This window comes from Rhincodon typus, chromosome 33 (genome assembly GCF_021869965.1).
Source record: "Rhincodon typus isolate 14 chromosome 33, sRhiTyp1.1, whole genome shotgun sequence".
NCBI classification, from domain to species: domain Eukaryota; kingdom Metazoa; phylum Chordata; class Chondrichthyes; order Orectolobiformes; family Rhincodontidae; genus Rhincodon; species Rhincodon typus.
The window spans coordinates 27,650,290-27,667,124 of record NC_063364.1 but is presented as its reverse complement, the minus strand read 5'-3'; the positions used below and the strand labels follow the sequence as shown (position 1 = coordinate 27,667,124).

The 16,835-nt window shown below is 42.1% G+C and overlaps 1 protein-coding gene across 5 annotated transcripts in view; it reads right to left on the bottom strand.

The window, feature by feature from the left end:
• LOC109935195 (membrane progestin receptor gamma-B) overlaps nt 1-16,835 on the bottom strand; it is a 65,008-nt gene that overhangs the window by 10,788 nt on the left and 37,385 nt on the right. For 3 of the 5 annotated variants that reach the window (XM_048615776.1, XM_048615775.1, XM_048615777.1), the window contains exons 4-7: nt 13,164-13,369; nt 12,800-12,926; nt 5,561-5,605; nt 3,545-3,641 (exon numbers count right to left, since the gene is read on the bottom strand). In XM_048615776.1, coding sequence (XP_048471733.1) covers nt 3,545-3,641; nt 5,561-5,605; nt 12,800-12,926; nt 13,164-13,369 — 475 coding nt within the window. The remainder of the gene's footprint in view (nt 1-3,544; nt 3,642-5,560; nt 5,606-12,799; nt 12,927-13,163; nt 13,370-16,835) is intronic. The other 2 variants (XM_020533869.2, XM_048615778.1) reach the window with 1 other exon arrangement.

Here is a 16,835-nt window from a genome sequence, read left to right as displayed (position 1 = left end):
AGATTTGAAATTTTGAATGGCAGTATCAGTGAATGAATTGAGATTTGGGCTAAGTTTTGGATATATTTTGAATAAATTCATTGTAATAAATTTCTGGCCCTCCAATCGCTGTGGTGAGCAGACCAGAATTTGTGTTTCTTTTGAAAACTGTCTTCATGCAGTTTTCAGATTTTCAACTTCAGGAGAAAATGTTTTCTGATTTTGGAAATGTTTCACTGGCATTGCACCAATACAAAGCTGTTAATAAAATAGCTGCTGTTTCCTTTTCATAATGCAACTGAGAATGCTGGTGTGAAAATCACCCCAAAACAAAATCTGGATTAAAAGCTATGACAGAGTAGCCCAGGAGAACTCATCATCACACAGCTAGGGGAACTGAGCTGAATAGCACAGATGTAGCTAAGTATGTGAGGGAGAGGGGATAATGCTGATCATGTTCGATACATTAAGATGGGCAGAGCTTTGTGAGGAGCAGAAATAGTGGCACGGACCAGAGAGGGTGAAAGGCTTTTCTCCATGTTGAGACTTCTCCTTCAAGCCACACAGCTGCCTGATTCGGAAATACATTGTTCCTTCAGTGTCACTGAATCTGTTTGATTTAAACACTTTACATACTATTTACAGTCATAGATTAAAAAAACAACCACAGTCCGACTCCAATATTCATACTGTTGTCTTTTCTCCAGTGGTACTGACTTCAGGTAGTATTTATGCCTCCCTGTACCTCATATATGTAAGGTGAGGTTACCATGGTCGCAGAGGACCATAGGGCTGCCCTCTCATTAGAGACGACTAGTTTGGCCTGAGGGAGACCATGCCTCATCTGAGATTTAGAAAGAGAGTCCTTTATGGTAACTTTAGGTTGTGTAGGAATTGAATGCATGCTATTTGCATCAGAAACCAGCCATCCAGCTGAATGAGCAAACCAATCCTCAAATGCCAGTGCATCATTCATACGTGAACCTACAAGGGAGAGGAAATTGATGTCAACGAGCCCAATTTTTGGTGGAAAAGTTAGCACGTGGGGAGGATGGGGAGGAAGCAATTTTGGGCCACTATTTCACCCTCCCGATTTCCTGCAGACATACGTTGCTGCTACAGTGGAAGCTGGAAGCTTTCAAGCGCACCAGGTGCCCACCTCACATAAAAACACCTTGTGAATGCAAGTCCTTGAAGGCTCCCACTCAAAATTCTTCATAAACTGGGAGGGAAGAGGGGGGGAGGCAAAGTTTACACCCTATGTGTGCTTCATTTCTTCAGATCTTTCTTCCTAACAGCACTGTTCTCTGCTGAGACGACAAGTAAACTGGTTCGATATTAGCATAGTGAGGTACTTGTTTCTGAATGGCACAGAATTGATGGGCTGAAGGGCCTGTTTCTAAAATGTGGACTTCAATGACTCTACATTCTCGGGAGTTTAGAAAGATGAGCTATCATCTCCGATAAGATTCGAAAAGGGCTGCTGGTGGATCCTGAGATTTTCTGCTGTTCCATGGGGGTCTTTGGATAAGGGACAGTCACTTAAGTCTGTGATGACTAGAAATTTTCTCATAGAATCAGAGTCATACAGCATGGAAACAGACCTTTCGGTCCAACTCATCCATGCTGACCAGGCATCCCAAACTGACCTAGTCCCAGTTGCTGGCATTTGGCCCATATCCCTCTAAACCCTTCCTATCATATACCCATCCAGATGCCTTTTAAATATTGTAATTGTACCAGCCTCTACCACTTCCACTGGCATTTCATTCCATACGCGTACCACCCTCTGCATGAAAAAGTTACCCCTCAGGTCCTTTTGAAATCCTTCCCCTCTCACCTTAAACCTATGCTGTATAGTTTTAGACTCCCCTACCTTAGGAAAAAGACCTTGTCTATTCACCCTATCTAGCCCCTCATGATTTTATAAGCCTCTATAAGGTCACCCCACAGCCTCTGATGCTCTTGGGAAAATACCTCAACTTATTCAGCCTCTCCCTATAGCTCAAATCCTCCAATCCTGGCAACATCCTGGTCAATCCTTTCTGCACCATCTCAAGTTTAACAGCGTCGTTCTTTTAGCAGGGTGACCAGAATTCTTCACTCAAAGGGTTGAGAGTCTTTGGAATTCTCTAACTCAAAGGGTGGTAGATATTCTCTTGTTGACTATATTTAAAGCTGGGATAGACAGATTTCGGGCTGTCAGGGAATCAAGGGAGCCAGCAGGAAAGTGGAATTGAAACTTAAGATGAGCTATGATTGTATTGAGTGGTAGCATTGATGGGCTGAACGATCTGCTCTTGCCCCAATTGCTTGTGTTACTATGCACCAGATGGACTGCAGCAGTTTAAAAGGTGATGGCTCACCATAGCCTAAAAGGTCAACTCAACCAGACCTGGCCCTACCTTTGATGCCTACATCCCATTGGAAGAATCAAAAAAAGTTCAAAACTGGGACTCCTTAAAAGCTTACTCCAGATTATGACAAAGATAAATCGCTTCTTTCTGTGCTGACACTCACTCAGATTCCAGAGCCTGCAAGTTTCACAGCTCAAATATTAGCCAGCTATTCCTCTGCAGTGGCCTTCACAGCAAGCCTTGCTTTCCAACAGGAGATGCTGGATAATTATCCAAGGCAGGACCTCCAGCTGACCTTGCCATAAATCAGAGACAGGGAGATTATCTTCAGTACCCCACTACCACCCTGCCTGGGGTTAACCAACATGACACAGACTGGGCTGATTCACCTCTTATTGGTCAGTGACTTCTTGCATTAACTGGTAAGCCAAACAATAAAATAATTTCTATCTGAGGCCATCACCTCACCCTTGCCTTCACTGAGACGGGATCTCATTGCAACATATAAAATTCTAACAGGGCTGGACAGACTAGATACAGGGAGGAGGTTTTCTCTGGTTGGACAGTCTCAAGATACAGAGTAGGCCATTTAGGACTGCGATAAGGAAACATTTCTTCACTCAGAGGGTGGCCAACCTGAGGAATTTGCAACCATAGAGGGCTTTGGAGGTTGGGTCACTGAGCTTATTCGAGAAAGAGAATGATAAATCTTTATGATATTGAAGGCATAAAGGGGTATGGAGAGAAAGTGTGTGGTGATTGGAACAAGGTTAGCCAGGTGGATCTTGTTGAGTATGAGTTCGCTGATTGGCCCAGGCTAACAGGCCCAATCAGGGAGCCCTGGCTGGCAGATATAAACAGGAATCTCCTCACTCTAGGGACTGGCACTGAAATAGCTGGGTCAGAGTCCATGTACTGTGCATGTGTAAATAAAGGGTAACTTTGTGACGGAATACCAGCCTCTGTGGAATCGTTTCAAAGTGGGAATATAGGCTTGAGGCAGAGGATCAGCCATGACCTGAATGAATGGTGGAGCAGGCTCGAAGGGCCGAATGGCCTAGTCCTGTTGCTATTTTCCGTTTTCAAACCCAATCCACAGCGAGGGCCATTGATTGGACAGGAGATCACAGGCATATAAACACTGAGGCCAACTCACTACAAAACACATTTTTGGACATTGTATCAATGCTGCTTCTTCACAAACCTACCCTGTAAAACAGTGGAGTGTTATCAAAGAGATATGGGTAAGCAAAGGCCATAATCCGCACCACTTTACTCAGGTTGGGATGATCCAGTTCTGGAGATCTGAAACAAGAGCAATCGTGAGGTACATGAAGTACTCTTCCACACTTTTTTTTTAACTTGACTAACTTCCCCTGCCCCGAATCATTTCAGCTATCATCAAATGTGGAAATGGCTGCATTTCAAATTTATTTCCACCAGTTCAATGCAACCTGATCCCAGGTTCAATTCCACTGTGCATTCTATTTGCTTATTGCAGCAACCACAGGGATCTAAGTTGGAGTGGGAGGGGGTAGACAAGACCCTCACATCCTCATCCCATCCAAACAGCCACTTTTTGCATGCCTACTGGGGTGGTGAATACCACATGAGGCAGAACATACAAGCCAAGTCCTGTTCTGTCTCCTCTCACCATCCACCAGGAAAGCAGGATGTTGGCTGGGATCGTAATTCCCCATATCGTCTATTCCAGCAACCCCTCTTCCCCTTCCCTTGTCCCCTCCCCCCCGCTGCATAACCCTTTGATCAACAAAGCACAGACTGATTTCGAAACTAGGACTGTTGTCTTTGGTCAGCATGACTCAGCGCCACACCACAGTAAAGAAACAAAATACTGAAATTCAAAATACACAGAACCAGGGCAGAGGGTTTAAGTAGCAATCAGCTTAAACCAACACATGCAGCAACTTAAGAGTACTTCACCTTCATGCAATTCAGGATTGGCTTGGTTCCCAAAGAAAAGTAGCCAAACCCATGCAAAGCAAACATGACAAGGCAATTTTATCGAGGCCATGAACACGTACACTCACACAAGGTGCCAAGCAATGATATCTCAAAATGGGTGTCTCAATTTACCCACAAGATAGCAGACCGGGCAGAGTGAAGCAAATGGGAACTAGTGAGAAATTATTATTTCCTCCCACTTTTGCCATTCCAGAAAACTCCCCAGATGGTGTGGACTTATGACTGAATTATAGGCCTCTGGATAGCTTGGAATTCTCCATCTGCAGACTCCAATCTCAACTGTGCCCTTAGCAACTTGGATGACGTTAAGCATTGTTTAAGCTCGGAAAGAGGCTTTAAGTGCAGACCATTCACTACCTTCTATACTTTACTCCTCAGTAGTTCCACTCTTGAGCATGTGGGTCTAGTCAATGGGGGCACCTGAGGGTTATACAACAACGGAGGAAACAGTTAATTTGGTTCTCACTTGATGTCTGGTAGAAGCTTCTAATTTTTCTTTCCTTACACCGGGGCTTCCCACATCCCACAGTACGGGGAGTGAGGGAGGGGTGGGTGGGGTGGTGGGTGTGAGACTTGGGGGTTGGGGGTGGTGCGATCAGAGCTCACCCTTTCACCGAATCTCGTTGGGACCTCTCGACCTCGCCACTTGCTCTCACTGAAGGGTCACTGACAATTGAGACAGGGTCATAGTGAGGCAAGGTTTTGGCACGTTCTGCCTTACACAGAGACAACAGGGTCAAAGGACGCGGTTTCTGTCTGAGGGGAGGTCACGCAGCCGCGTTTCTGAGTCTCTATGGCCTCAAGAAGTCAGAATGGGGCTTGGAAGCTCACAACATGGCGAGTGTGTCTTGGGAGAAAGTCCAGAGGTGAGGTTGGAAATCACAGGGATACCCTCCCAGGATATTTCGTTGCATGCCGTCACTATAATTGTGGGGCTCCTCCAGTCAATAGAAAGGGGAGTAAAATTAGCTTGGCCTGCAAGCAGTGAATGTAGGAACAAAGTAAAATACTGAAGCTGCCATAACCAAGGAGAATAAGGTACAAAATAAAACTAATTGTTGCTGTTCCAACATGAAAGTATCATATATTCATTCTACACAATTCTGCATTATTTTAATGCAGGTTATAACCTGTTTAACATAGCATTAAAATAGCACAAGGAGAAGGCATGTTAAACATCCACACAAGAAGCATGCTTATCATTCTTCAAATCCTGTTGTCTTCTCGTTGTCATTTACCTCTCCACGATGTTGTGGTTATAATTGATGAAAGGGATGCCAAGCCTGCACAGGAGTTACCGGAGCAGCGATATGAAAGGAAGGAAATGGCAGGTTTGGGATTAGTAACCAAGAAATTAGAGAGAGCAGTATTTTACACAAATGTCTTACAGCATTGCACTGGGGGTGGAGTAAAAAGAAAGAGCCTGCATCGTCATCCAAACCATTTATTTCAGAACCCCCTTCCCCTCCCCCATTTCTGCAGAAGGGTCTAGGCCCGAAATGTCAACGTTCCTGCTCCTCTGATGCTGCTTGGCCTGCTGTGTTCATCCAGCTCCACACCTTGTTATCTCAGCAAAGTAGTGTTTGGCAAACCTTTTTGTCATTTGTTCGTCTTACAGGATGTCACTAATATACCAGCTGTGGTTCAGTGGGTAGCATAGGAAACTCTGTGCGAAATTGCTAGTTCAAACCCCACACAGGCATGTAACCCACAATTTAATTTCAATGCTGCACCATTGAAGGAGTAGACAGGATAGATAAACTATTTCCGCTGGTTGGGGATTCCAGAACTAGTGGCCGTCGTCTGAGAATTAGAATCAGACCATTCGGGAGAGATGTTAGGAAGCAATTTTACACACATTGAACTCTCTTCCACAAATGGCAAGGGATGTAGGACCAGTTGTTAATTTTAAAGTCTTTTGTTCTGCAAAGATATTAAGGGATATGAGCCAAAGGCAGGTATATGAAGTTAGGTCACAGATCAGCCATTCTCATTGAATGGTGGAACAGGTTTAAGGGGCTGAAAGGCCTTCTTCTCTTCCTATGTTCCTGTGTTCCTAAGCACTGTCTATCCCCTCAGGTGCATGCAAAGATTCCATGAAGCGAATTCTATAAATTGTGGAGTTATCCGTAGTGCCCTCAGCAGAATTTAACGCCTAATTGACATCCAAAGCAGATATCCAGATCAGTATCTCACTGACACTTCTGGGATTCTGCTGTGTGCAAATTTCCTGCCACGTTGCTGACATTACAGTAATGACTACAATTGAAAAAGTATTGCATCTTTCTGTGAAATACTTTGGGACACAGTATCCCAAGAATGAAAAAGTAGATGTGTAAGTGCAATATCAACTCTTTATGATTCATTTTCAGTCATTTTTAAACAGTACAGCCTGTCACTTGCACATGGTGCTCAGACAGCAGATACATATCCCAGTGTGAAAAACCCCACTGGCCCTTCTGAACACAATCACAAACAACGTGCAGCTGCGGTAAACCATGACAAAATAGAATTCACAAATCTGAAGCATCACATGCCACTTCAAGAGAAAGTTGCAGCCTGAGAAAAAGTGATTCTTTTCCCTTCAGCTTTTAGTGCAGTCACATCGTGGTATCAATGCAGCTTAATAATGGAAATAAGATCTTCCCTCTAATGTGAATTTATCTTTGAATTTGAAGTGTATTTTTAAAAAAAGAACTATAGCTGAGTGTGAGGTACACTCAAGCACTCAGAAATAACAACTCCACTTTAAAGATTTGTACCAAAAAATGCAACCTATCATGAAAATAGAAGATGGTGAATGATGACTGTCAGCATCTGTAACTGCAATGAAAGACAATTACTGTGGAGCCAAAATATTAACCTTCTCTTTCTCTTACCAGATATTGAAGGGGAAACTGTGTATTTCCATTAGCTTGTGTTTTTAAGTTAATTTTAAACATACAAAACTAATTCTGACACTCCCCTGCAACCCTGAAGGAATAACAGTTCCATAACCAGCCAGGAGATGGTGCAATTTCCTGCTAATGAGAATTCCTGTAGTGTGGAAGATGCCATTCAGCGAATCAAGTCTGCACTGACCCTCCAAAGAGCATCCCACCCAGACCCCCACCCTATTCCCATAATTACCGTGGCTAACCCACCTAGCCTGCACATCCTGGATACTACAGGGCACTTTAGCATGGCCAATCCACCTCACCAGTACATCTTTGGACTGTGGGAGGAGACCGGAGCGCCTGGAGGAAACCCACGCAGACACGGGGAGAATGTGCAAACTCTGCACAGACAGTCACCTGAGGGTGGAATCGAACCCAGGTCCCTGACACTGAGGCAGCAGTGCTAACCACTGAGCCACTGTGCCACCTTAACTCTTTGAAAAGGAGTGGTTAGACTGTGGACCTTGTTACCATGTTGAGTGACTGAAGTGAATCATATTGCTGTATGTTAGGGGAATTTAGATAAACATGTGGAAATGAGAATCGATGGATAAGTAAGATGAAGTAAGCTGAGAAGTAGGCTTGTGTACAGCATAAACAATGGCATAGAGCAGATGGGCCAAATGGCATTTCTGTGTTTTAGTAAAGGATTGTAGGAACAGAAGAAGGCCATTCAGCCCATTGAGCCTGCTCCACCATTCAATGGTTGATCTGTTGTCTTACTTTATATACCTGTTTTTGGCCCATATCCCTCAACACTTTTGCTTAAGAAAAATCTATGTAATCTCAGATTTAAAATTAACAACTGATCCAGCATCCAATGCTGTTTGTGGAAGAGAGTTCCAAATCTCTATCACCCTTTGTGTGTAGATGTGCTGCCTAACACCTTTCCTGAATGGTCTGGCCCTTATTTTTAAACGATGCCCCCTAGTTCCAGAATCACCAACCAGTGGAAGTGTTTTATCTGTATGTACACTGTCTTTTCCTATGGAATACTACTTCCTGACATTTAAAAAGAGATGCCTTTGCACCTAATGGACATAATAACCAGAAGAAAGATATTAATCACGGAAAAGAAATCAATTATTTTTTCAAACAGTCACTTGGAAGTATCAAACTTTTCACCTTGTACTCGTCAGGACTGATGCAAGAATGCCAAATTTCATAGGGAACAACAATTAAAATGCACGAGAAAGAGGATACTGATTGGTCAAAGTCTTGCCATGGAGAATTAGAATTAGGTTTATTGTCATGCATACTCAAGTTACAAAAGAACAGGAATGTTCAGTGAAAAGAGTACAATGTCACCAACAGATGGCACCATCTTTGGTACAAAGTACCGAGGTACAAATCTTAGATACAAAAAATAGAGAGAATAAAGAAAAAAGTCACACTACATAACATAGTATAACTTAGGAAAATAAGAGGATGTACCAGGGATCAGTTATCCCCCAAGCAAGTCAACAATATTTGCTTTTACTGTTTCCTTTCAAATGACATTTGAAGTTGAAGCTCTGATGGGTTCTCTGTGGGGGAAGTTTAAGTGATAGTGTGGTATTAAATGTCTCTAGTCCTTCTCCATCCTCTCTGTTTATCTCTGAGGTTGTTGTAGGACCACTCAACCTCACAGACCATCATGTCTTACATTAATCAAACATCCAGACTGTGATTTTCATCCTGGATCACTGGACAATCAGAAGAGTGGAAATCCCAGCTGAAATTCTTCCTTCTTTGGGAAAAAACGTCTCCTGACATAATACATTTCAGCTAATTACAAAAAGCAAAAACAAATGATGGTAATAATTCTGAAACTGCTGCTCACAGCAGTGTGACTGGGAGGGTAGGGACAGATAAAGATGTGAATATGATTATGGTGATGACAATGCGTCGGTTCAGACAGCACATCAGCAACAAAAGCTGACAACTGGGGCCATTGAAATGCAGAGATCAGGATCACAAAACTGTTGGCACATTTTTAATGACTCAGATTAACTCTAATTCCAATGCAATTAAAAATTTAATAAGTAAATAAAGCTGTGGTGGCTAATAATTGAAGGGAAGTAACCTTTTCGCAAAGAGTGATACAACTTAAGCTCGAAACAAATACAAAACATCCACTGTTACTCTGCTGAAATTGTTGGTGCAATTTAAGTTTCATTAGGGTTTATGTGCGATAGTGTTTAACTTTTGTAAGTCTGTCTTTGGACAAGGTTCACAGATTTCAAGTTTGGTACAGCTCATCTTTGGTACAGTACTTTTTTAGGTACGGTTTATCTTTGGTGTGGCTTATCTTTTGGATAGGATTCATCTCTATGGGTGTTCTTTTTGGTTCAGTCTCTTCCTCAGGTACATTCATATTTGGCTAGTGTTGAAGTTTTGGCGTGTTTCATGTTTCGGGGTTTTGCAGTAATGGTCATATTTTGTTGCTGTTTAAGGTTGGGTGATCTTTGTGTTTGGATGCAGTTCATGGTTGTGTAAGGGGCTCATGTTTGTATGTGGTTTGTGTTTGGGTAGGGATCATATTTGTGGACTGTCTGCTTTTGGGTTGGGTTTAGTTTTTGGTTCACATTGTTATTGGGATCTTGTTAAGGCAGATTGCAGTTTTGGGCCTGGCTCCTGTTTAAGCTCTCTCCTCTGACCTACACCACATCGTGAGGGAGTAGATTGAGCAATGAATCATGAAAATTATTTGAGTGGATTTACCATCGTAACCAACGAGGCTATCTCGGCTTTTAATGTATTCTTACATAGTAAATGTGTGGGGCTCTTGTGGTACAGTGGTAGTGTCCCTACCCCTGAGCCAGGATACCTGAGTGCATGTCCCACCTGTTCCAGAGGTGTTTCATCACACCTCTGGACAGGTTGATTAGGAAAATATAAAGTAAATTCTCTATTAATAAAGACAACAACATGCATTTTTATAATATTGCAAAATGCTTTGCAGAAATATTACCAAACAGCCTGGCCATACAGGACACCCTTACAATCCCCTTAGTGACTGGTACCTAGGCTGTTGTTCTGACACTACAGACACCCATGGGGGAGCCTCTTTGCATATGCACACGACCATGTTGTATGTTCCCTTTGCTGTTTCCACCCATGCTGCAGAACCTTGTCTGATTGCACTGAAAATAACATTGCTTCAAGAACAACCACGACATAGACAGCAAGAGAGAGAGTGAGATAAAGAGAGTGTGAAATAGTGAGAGAGATATCGAGAGAGTGAGAGAGTGAGACAGATATAGAGAGAGCATGAGATAATGAGAGAGATATAGAGAGAGCATGAGATAGTGAAAGAGAGATATAGAGAGAGTGCGAGATATACAGACAGCATGAGAGAAAAATAGAGGGAGAGTAAGATAAATAGATAGCAGAGGGGAGAGAGAGAGAGAGCAAGAGAAAAAGAAACTGTCTGCATATTTGGAAGGTATGAGCAAATAAAGAGGAATTTAGTCCTGGCCTTCTAATTACACCATCAACCACAAAATGAAAAAGTTTGTGGAATTTAACTGAAGCCAGGGACTGCATTACTGTCTCGTAATCAACCACAGCCCAGCCATCTGGCTGATTTTCCTTCCTTTCACAATATGTTGCAAACAGAATTTTGAAATTACAGAAAGAAATCACAGTCATGGCTTTGCTGCAGAGGCTGAGCTGTACATGTTGTGCATGTGAGAAGATTATAATAATGTAATTACTAGACAGCAATCATCTTATCTGATGCATTTAATAGAGAACTCAGACCATGTGGGAGAAAGAAACAGAAGTGAATCTGATTCAGTTAGGGGAAGTAAGAGGGGGTTAGTTGAAGCAGGAGGTGGCTTGTGTGGAGGGCAAACGTGAGTATAAGTTACACGGACCGAATGGCTTGTTTCTGTTCTGTAAACTCTGTACAATGTTGAACTCAGGCATAAGATTGAATAATCAGGGAGTGATATGAAGTAACAGATCCAAAATAAAACAGGCTAGACACATAGGGTACCTCTTTGCATATGCACATGGCCAAGTTTTATGTTCATTTTGCTGTTTCCACCTGTGCTGCAAAACCTTGACATAGACTACACCGAAAATAATATCGCTTCACAAGAACAATCACAACATAGACAGCAAAAGAGACAGAAAGAGAGAGGGTGAGAGAAACAGAGAGAGGTTAAATGGAAGAGACCAGGCAGCACAAAAATAGATCATTCAGCCCAACCAGTCCATGTTGGCTTAATGTTCCACTTGAACCTCCTTCTGATTTTGCTTTCTTAAATGTAGCATCATAATCAACTTTTCCCTCCTGCCCCCAAATGCATGTTCCCCTTAAATGCACCTGTAGTATTCACTTCAATTATTCCCTGTGGTAGTGGGTTCCACATGAGAATAAGGAGACACTACCACTTGTTTGGTAGCCTCCTGAATTCCCTATAGGGTTTCTTGATAGCTCTCTCATATCAATGACCATTAGTTACAATCTTCCCAAGAGGAAACGATCTCTTTGAAGCCACTCTACCAAAACATTCCATAATATTAAAGATGTGTAGAAGGTCACCCTTCAGCCTTCTCTTTTCACAAGTTCAGGAGAAATTATTTCACAATGAGATGCATTCCCAGAGAGCCATCAATGCAAAATGATCTGAAATGTTTACATAGAAAATGCATATTTACATTGAGAGTGAACGTATTGAGGAGAAATGATGGGAATTAGGAGTAGGAAGATTGAAATGGTAAGAAAGGTTTGTGTGTTAGACCTATAGACTGAGAGACTGACTCTCAGGCCAATAGACTCTGGAGGGTAGAATTTCGATGGAGGCTGTGCCCATTACTTGATGTAAGATCAGGGTAAGATTGTCATAAACCTCAGAGAGATGGACAACTGCCCAGTGAAGTTAAGTCAGGCAATCAGGGTGACCCTGTATGGAATCCCTACCAAAGCAAATCTGACAGGTCACATAGTTTGAACAAATGGAGATCAAATGAGATAAAGTCCAACAAGCACAGGGTCTTTAGAGTCCTTATCACCTTGAATGTCAGCAGGGATTCTCTCAAAATCCTGCTGTTGGCAATTTCCAAGAATTCCATCAGGATGATGGCAGGAAACTGGGAGAACTCCAGCGGCAATCCATCTCATCCAATTAGGGCCATAGTGAAATTGGGGGTCAAAGTGAAACCAGGGAAACTAAGCATCAAGCAATTATGGTCACGGTCTAAATAGAGGGCTGACCTCTAATTAGGAGAAGTATAATCAAGGTCACAGTTTCAGTTGGGCTCCAGAGCAATTGGGGGTCAGAATTGTTAGGATCACTGCATGAAACAGGGTCACTGCAAGGACAGGATCACAACCTAATTGGGTGAGATTTTACCAGTAGGTATCATGATATGATCTGGCCATTTTGATTCAGGCAATTGGCTGAAAGCTCTTGTATCTAATTATGTTTGTGTCATATCAGTAAGCAGTGTGAGGCTAGTCTAAAGACAAAAAAAAGCATTGAAATGGCTCCTTCAACTTGCACCATAACAAGTCCAAACAAAGTGTGATGCTCTGGTAACCAGTCTTACCTGGAGTAACACGACAGCACCGTGCAAATGATGGTGTTGAAGACAGCGATGGTTACAAACCACTTGTGGAAGGGGGTGTTGATCCATCTGTCTGGCATGATGTAGGCTGCATACACAGTGGCAGAGCCTATGGGGAAAGAACAACACAGAAACCATCACACTTCTTTCAACAGCGCAACTGAGGATGAATTTCCTCGGAGTGTCTTGTTAGTGGCAGACCCTGTTTGTGGGCAGTTAGGCCAGCTTGCTGCCAAATTTCCACCACAGTTAACACAGGCACCATTGGAGAAGCTGTGAAGATATCAGCTTCCCATGATCACAAGTTGGTTATACATTCAGTTAGAATCAATGGAGTCAGTTGTACCTAGACTGTACAGGCTGAGAGCACCATAGTCAAAGAAGAAGCAAATGTGTCTGGCTCGGGTGGACATCGAGCTAAATGTATGGGCGCAACTCGAGGTAAATGGGTAGATGCAACTTGACAGCATGTAAACAAGGAAAGGCCATGTGTAGGCTTCATTCCAAAAGTCCAGGGTGTAGGAGAGAGCCAGAAGGTTCCAGAGGAAATACCTGCAGGAGAGAAGGAGATAATTTTAATTTAGTTCAATTTATTAAAGTGAAGTGCAGACAGAAAAACAAATATGCATTCAATTTAGCTTTGTGCTTGCTCACCACTTTACAACAGTAAATGCATTTCAAATGTAATAATAATATAAAACCAAGAATGGGAGATGTTGGAAATCAGAAACAAAAACAGAAAGTGCTGGAGAAACTCAACAGGTCTGGCAGCATCTATAGAGAGAGAAACAGAGTTAATTTTTCAGGTCCAGTGACTTTTCATTAGAACGTCATTTTTAATTTATTTTAATTTAGCTAATTTTATTAATGATTAATAACTAATTAATTAATTTTAACTTATCATTCTGATGAAGAGTCACTGCTTCTGAAATGTTTACTCTTCTTTCTCTCCACTGATACTGCCAGACTTGCTGAGTTTCTGCAGCAATTTCTATTTTTGTGTCACATTTCAAATGTGCTGAACTGGCATTTTGAGATGTCCTGATGTTGTTGAAGGATGTTTGTGATCTGCTTCCTGTCTCCTTTGACTATGCAGCTCCAATGGACTCTATCCTGTGTTATAGAATCCTAATGGATTCTGCCTAACATGAGTCTGGGCATTGAGTGGCTGGACTGCACTCAAGGACACTCTACTTAGCTAGACTGTCTCTACTCAGAGTCTGCTGCATCTCTGTCTTTAACTTATCAAAGAGTGACTATTGTCTGACTCTCAATAAGTCATAGAGATATACAGCATGGAAACAGACCCTTCAGTCCAACTCGAACATGCCGACCAAACATCCTAAATTAATCTAGTCCCATTTGCCAGCATTTGGCCCATATCCCTTTAAGATCTTCCTGTTCACACACCCATGCTTTTATATGTTGTAATCATACCAACCTCCACCACTTCCTCTAGCAGCCCATTTCATATATACACCATCCTCTGTGTGAAAAAGTTGCCCCTTAGGTCCTTTCTAAATCTTCCCACTCTCACTTTAAACCCATGACCTTTACTTTTGGACTCCCCCACCCAAGGGAAAAGACCTTGCCTATTTACCCTATCCATGCTCCTCATGATTTTAGAAACCTCTCAGCATCCGACGCTCCAGGGAAAACAGCCCCAGCCAATTCAGCCTCTTCCTATTGCTGAAATCCTCCAGTTCTGGCAACGTCCTTGTAAATCTTTTTCTAAACCCTTTCTAGTTTCACAACATCCTTCCTTTAGCAGGGACGATTCAGAACTGGCTCAAAGGTAGAAGACGGAGGATGGAGGGTTGCTTTTCAGACTGGAGGCCTGTGAGCAGCAGTGTGCCACTAGGATCGATGCTGGGTCCACTGCTTTTTGTCATTTTCATAAATGATTTTGATTTGTACATAGGAGGTATGGTTAGTAAGTTTGCAGATGACACTAAAATTGGAGGTGTAGTGGACAGTGAAGAAGTTTACCTCAGAGTACAATGGGATCTTGATCAGGTGGGCCATTGTGCCAAGGAGTGGCAGATGGAGTTTAATTTAGATAAATCTGAGGAGTTGCATTTTGGAAAGGCAAATCAGGGCAGGACTTATACACTCAATGGTAAGGTCCTGGGGAGTGCTGCTGAACAAAGAGACGTTGGAGTCCAGGTTCATAGTTCCTTGAAAGTGAAGTTGCAGGTAGATAGGATAGTGAAGAAAGGATTTTGTACGCTTACCTTTATTGGTCAGTACATTGAGTATAGGAGTTGGGAGGTCATGTTGCAGCTGTACAGAACATTGGTTCAGACACTTTTGGAGTATTGCCTGCCATTCTGGTCTCCCTGCTATAGGAAGGATGTTGTGAAACTAGAAAGGGTGCAGAAAAAAGTCCTGTAAACTCTTTATTTACATTCGAAAGACTGAATACTGGCTAGAATCTCTGATACAACACATCTATTCCTCTCTTAATGTCTTGTAAGCATTTTCTCATTACACTGAAAGGGGTGTTATAGAAATGTGAACTTTTATTTTCTTTCACTGAAAGAATTTTGGAATTGCTGCTTTATATTTGGCTTCTGTGGAAAAAAACTGATGAGAGTGTGTGTAGACTGAAAATGCATGTGCAGTGTCCCCAGAGGAGACATGTTGAACGCAAGCAGCAACAAATTGTAAGATCAGTATAATTGCTGGACTATCAATGATTTTCTTCTGTTTAAGTACCAGAGTATATGTTGACAGCTGGTCCCTTATTGAAATGTTTACACTTTTCAGAATCCAATTGTAGCTTTTTCTACAGAAAGGGCTAGAGAAACTGAGCAGATCTGGCAGTGTCTGTGGAGAGAGAAACAGATAATAGGCTAGAAATTACAAGCTCCCGTACAGAAAAGTTTTCAGTGGCTCAGCATGTACTGTGTGAGCAAACTTCCATTATACTGGGATGGGGGGGATCTAAAATTGGTTACCCTCCCACTGTATGTAAATAAATAATTAAGAATCAGCCAAGCTTGTTCAAATTATCATAGTGTTGTAATTGTGGGTTCGCGTGGGCAGGCTGCTTTATAACAGAAATCCATGAAACAGCAAGCAGGAATGGAGGGGGTACCATCTAATCTTATGAAAACAAAACTGGATCAACATATAGCCTTTGTTTTGTCTGTGTGCCAACTATCTGTGAATAAGTTATTTGCTGTCAATCTTTTATGGGAATTCAAAGACAAAGCCATGTGAGTTTTCTGCAGTGAATTCTCTGGCTGGAGAAACAGAGGGCATCCCTGGGGAAATATCAGCCGTGACTACTGGATTAAGTCAATGTTTATTCTGCTGAAATTCATTCACAATTTATTTATAATTATGTGTTTTAATACAGCAGAAGCCAGAACTATTCACTAAATGAACACAGAACGGAGAATGGGCAGAAAGGATTTACACAAGGAATGCCAAGACTTATAAATATCAGGCAAGTCTGAAAAGACAATACCTCTTCTCCCAAGAGAAGAGAAGATTGAAAGGTGGTCTGATCACGATCTTTAAAATTATTACGAGGTTTGATGGGGCAGATGTAGAGGAAGTGTTTAAATTTGCCTGCAGCATGTACATGTTGGAGCTACTAAACATTAGATAGTCACTGATAAATTCACCAAGGAATTCAGTAGAAACCTCTTTATCCAGGGAGTGGTTAAAACATGGAACTTGCTACCACATTGAGTAGCGAAGGTGAATTTAAGGAGTAGATGCTTGAAGGTGAAAGGGATATGTTGATAGAGATACATAAAGTAAAGGAGGTGTGCAGAGTATAAACAAGGATAGAGGTCAGGAAATGCAGGAGAAACTCTGGCAGTATCTGTGCAGAGAGGAAAGGAGACAAATATTAATTCTGTTATTTTCTTTGCAGATGCAGCCAGAGTTTCTCCAGTGCTTTCTGCTTTTATTTTAGAACTTTATTAGTATGATATAGGTCAGTTGGGATAAATTCTATGTGTATCGACAAATCTCTGTTTATAAAAGCCGGCTCTGTAATGGT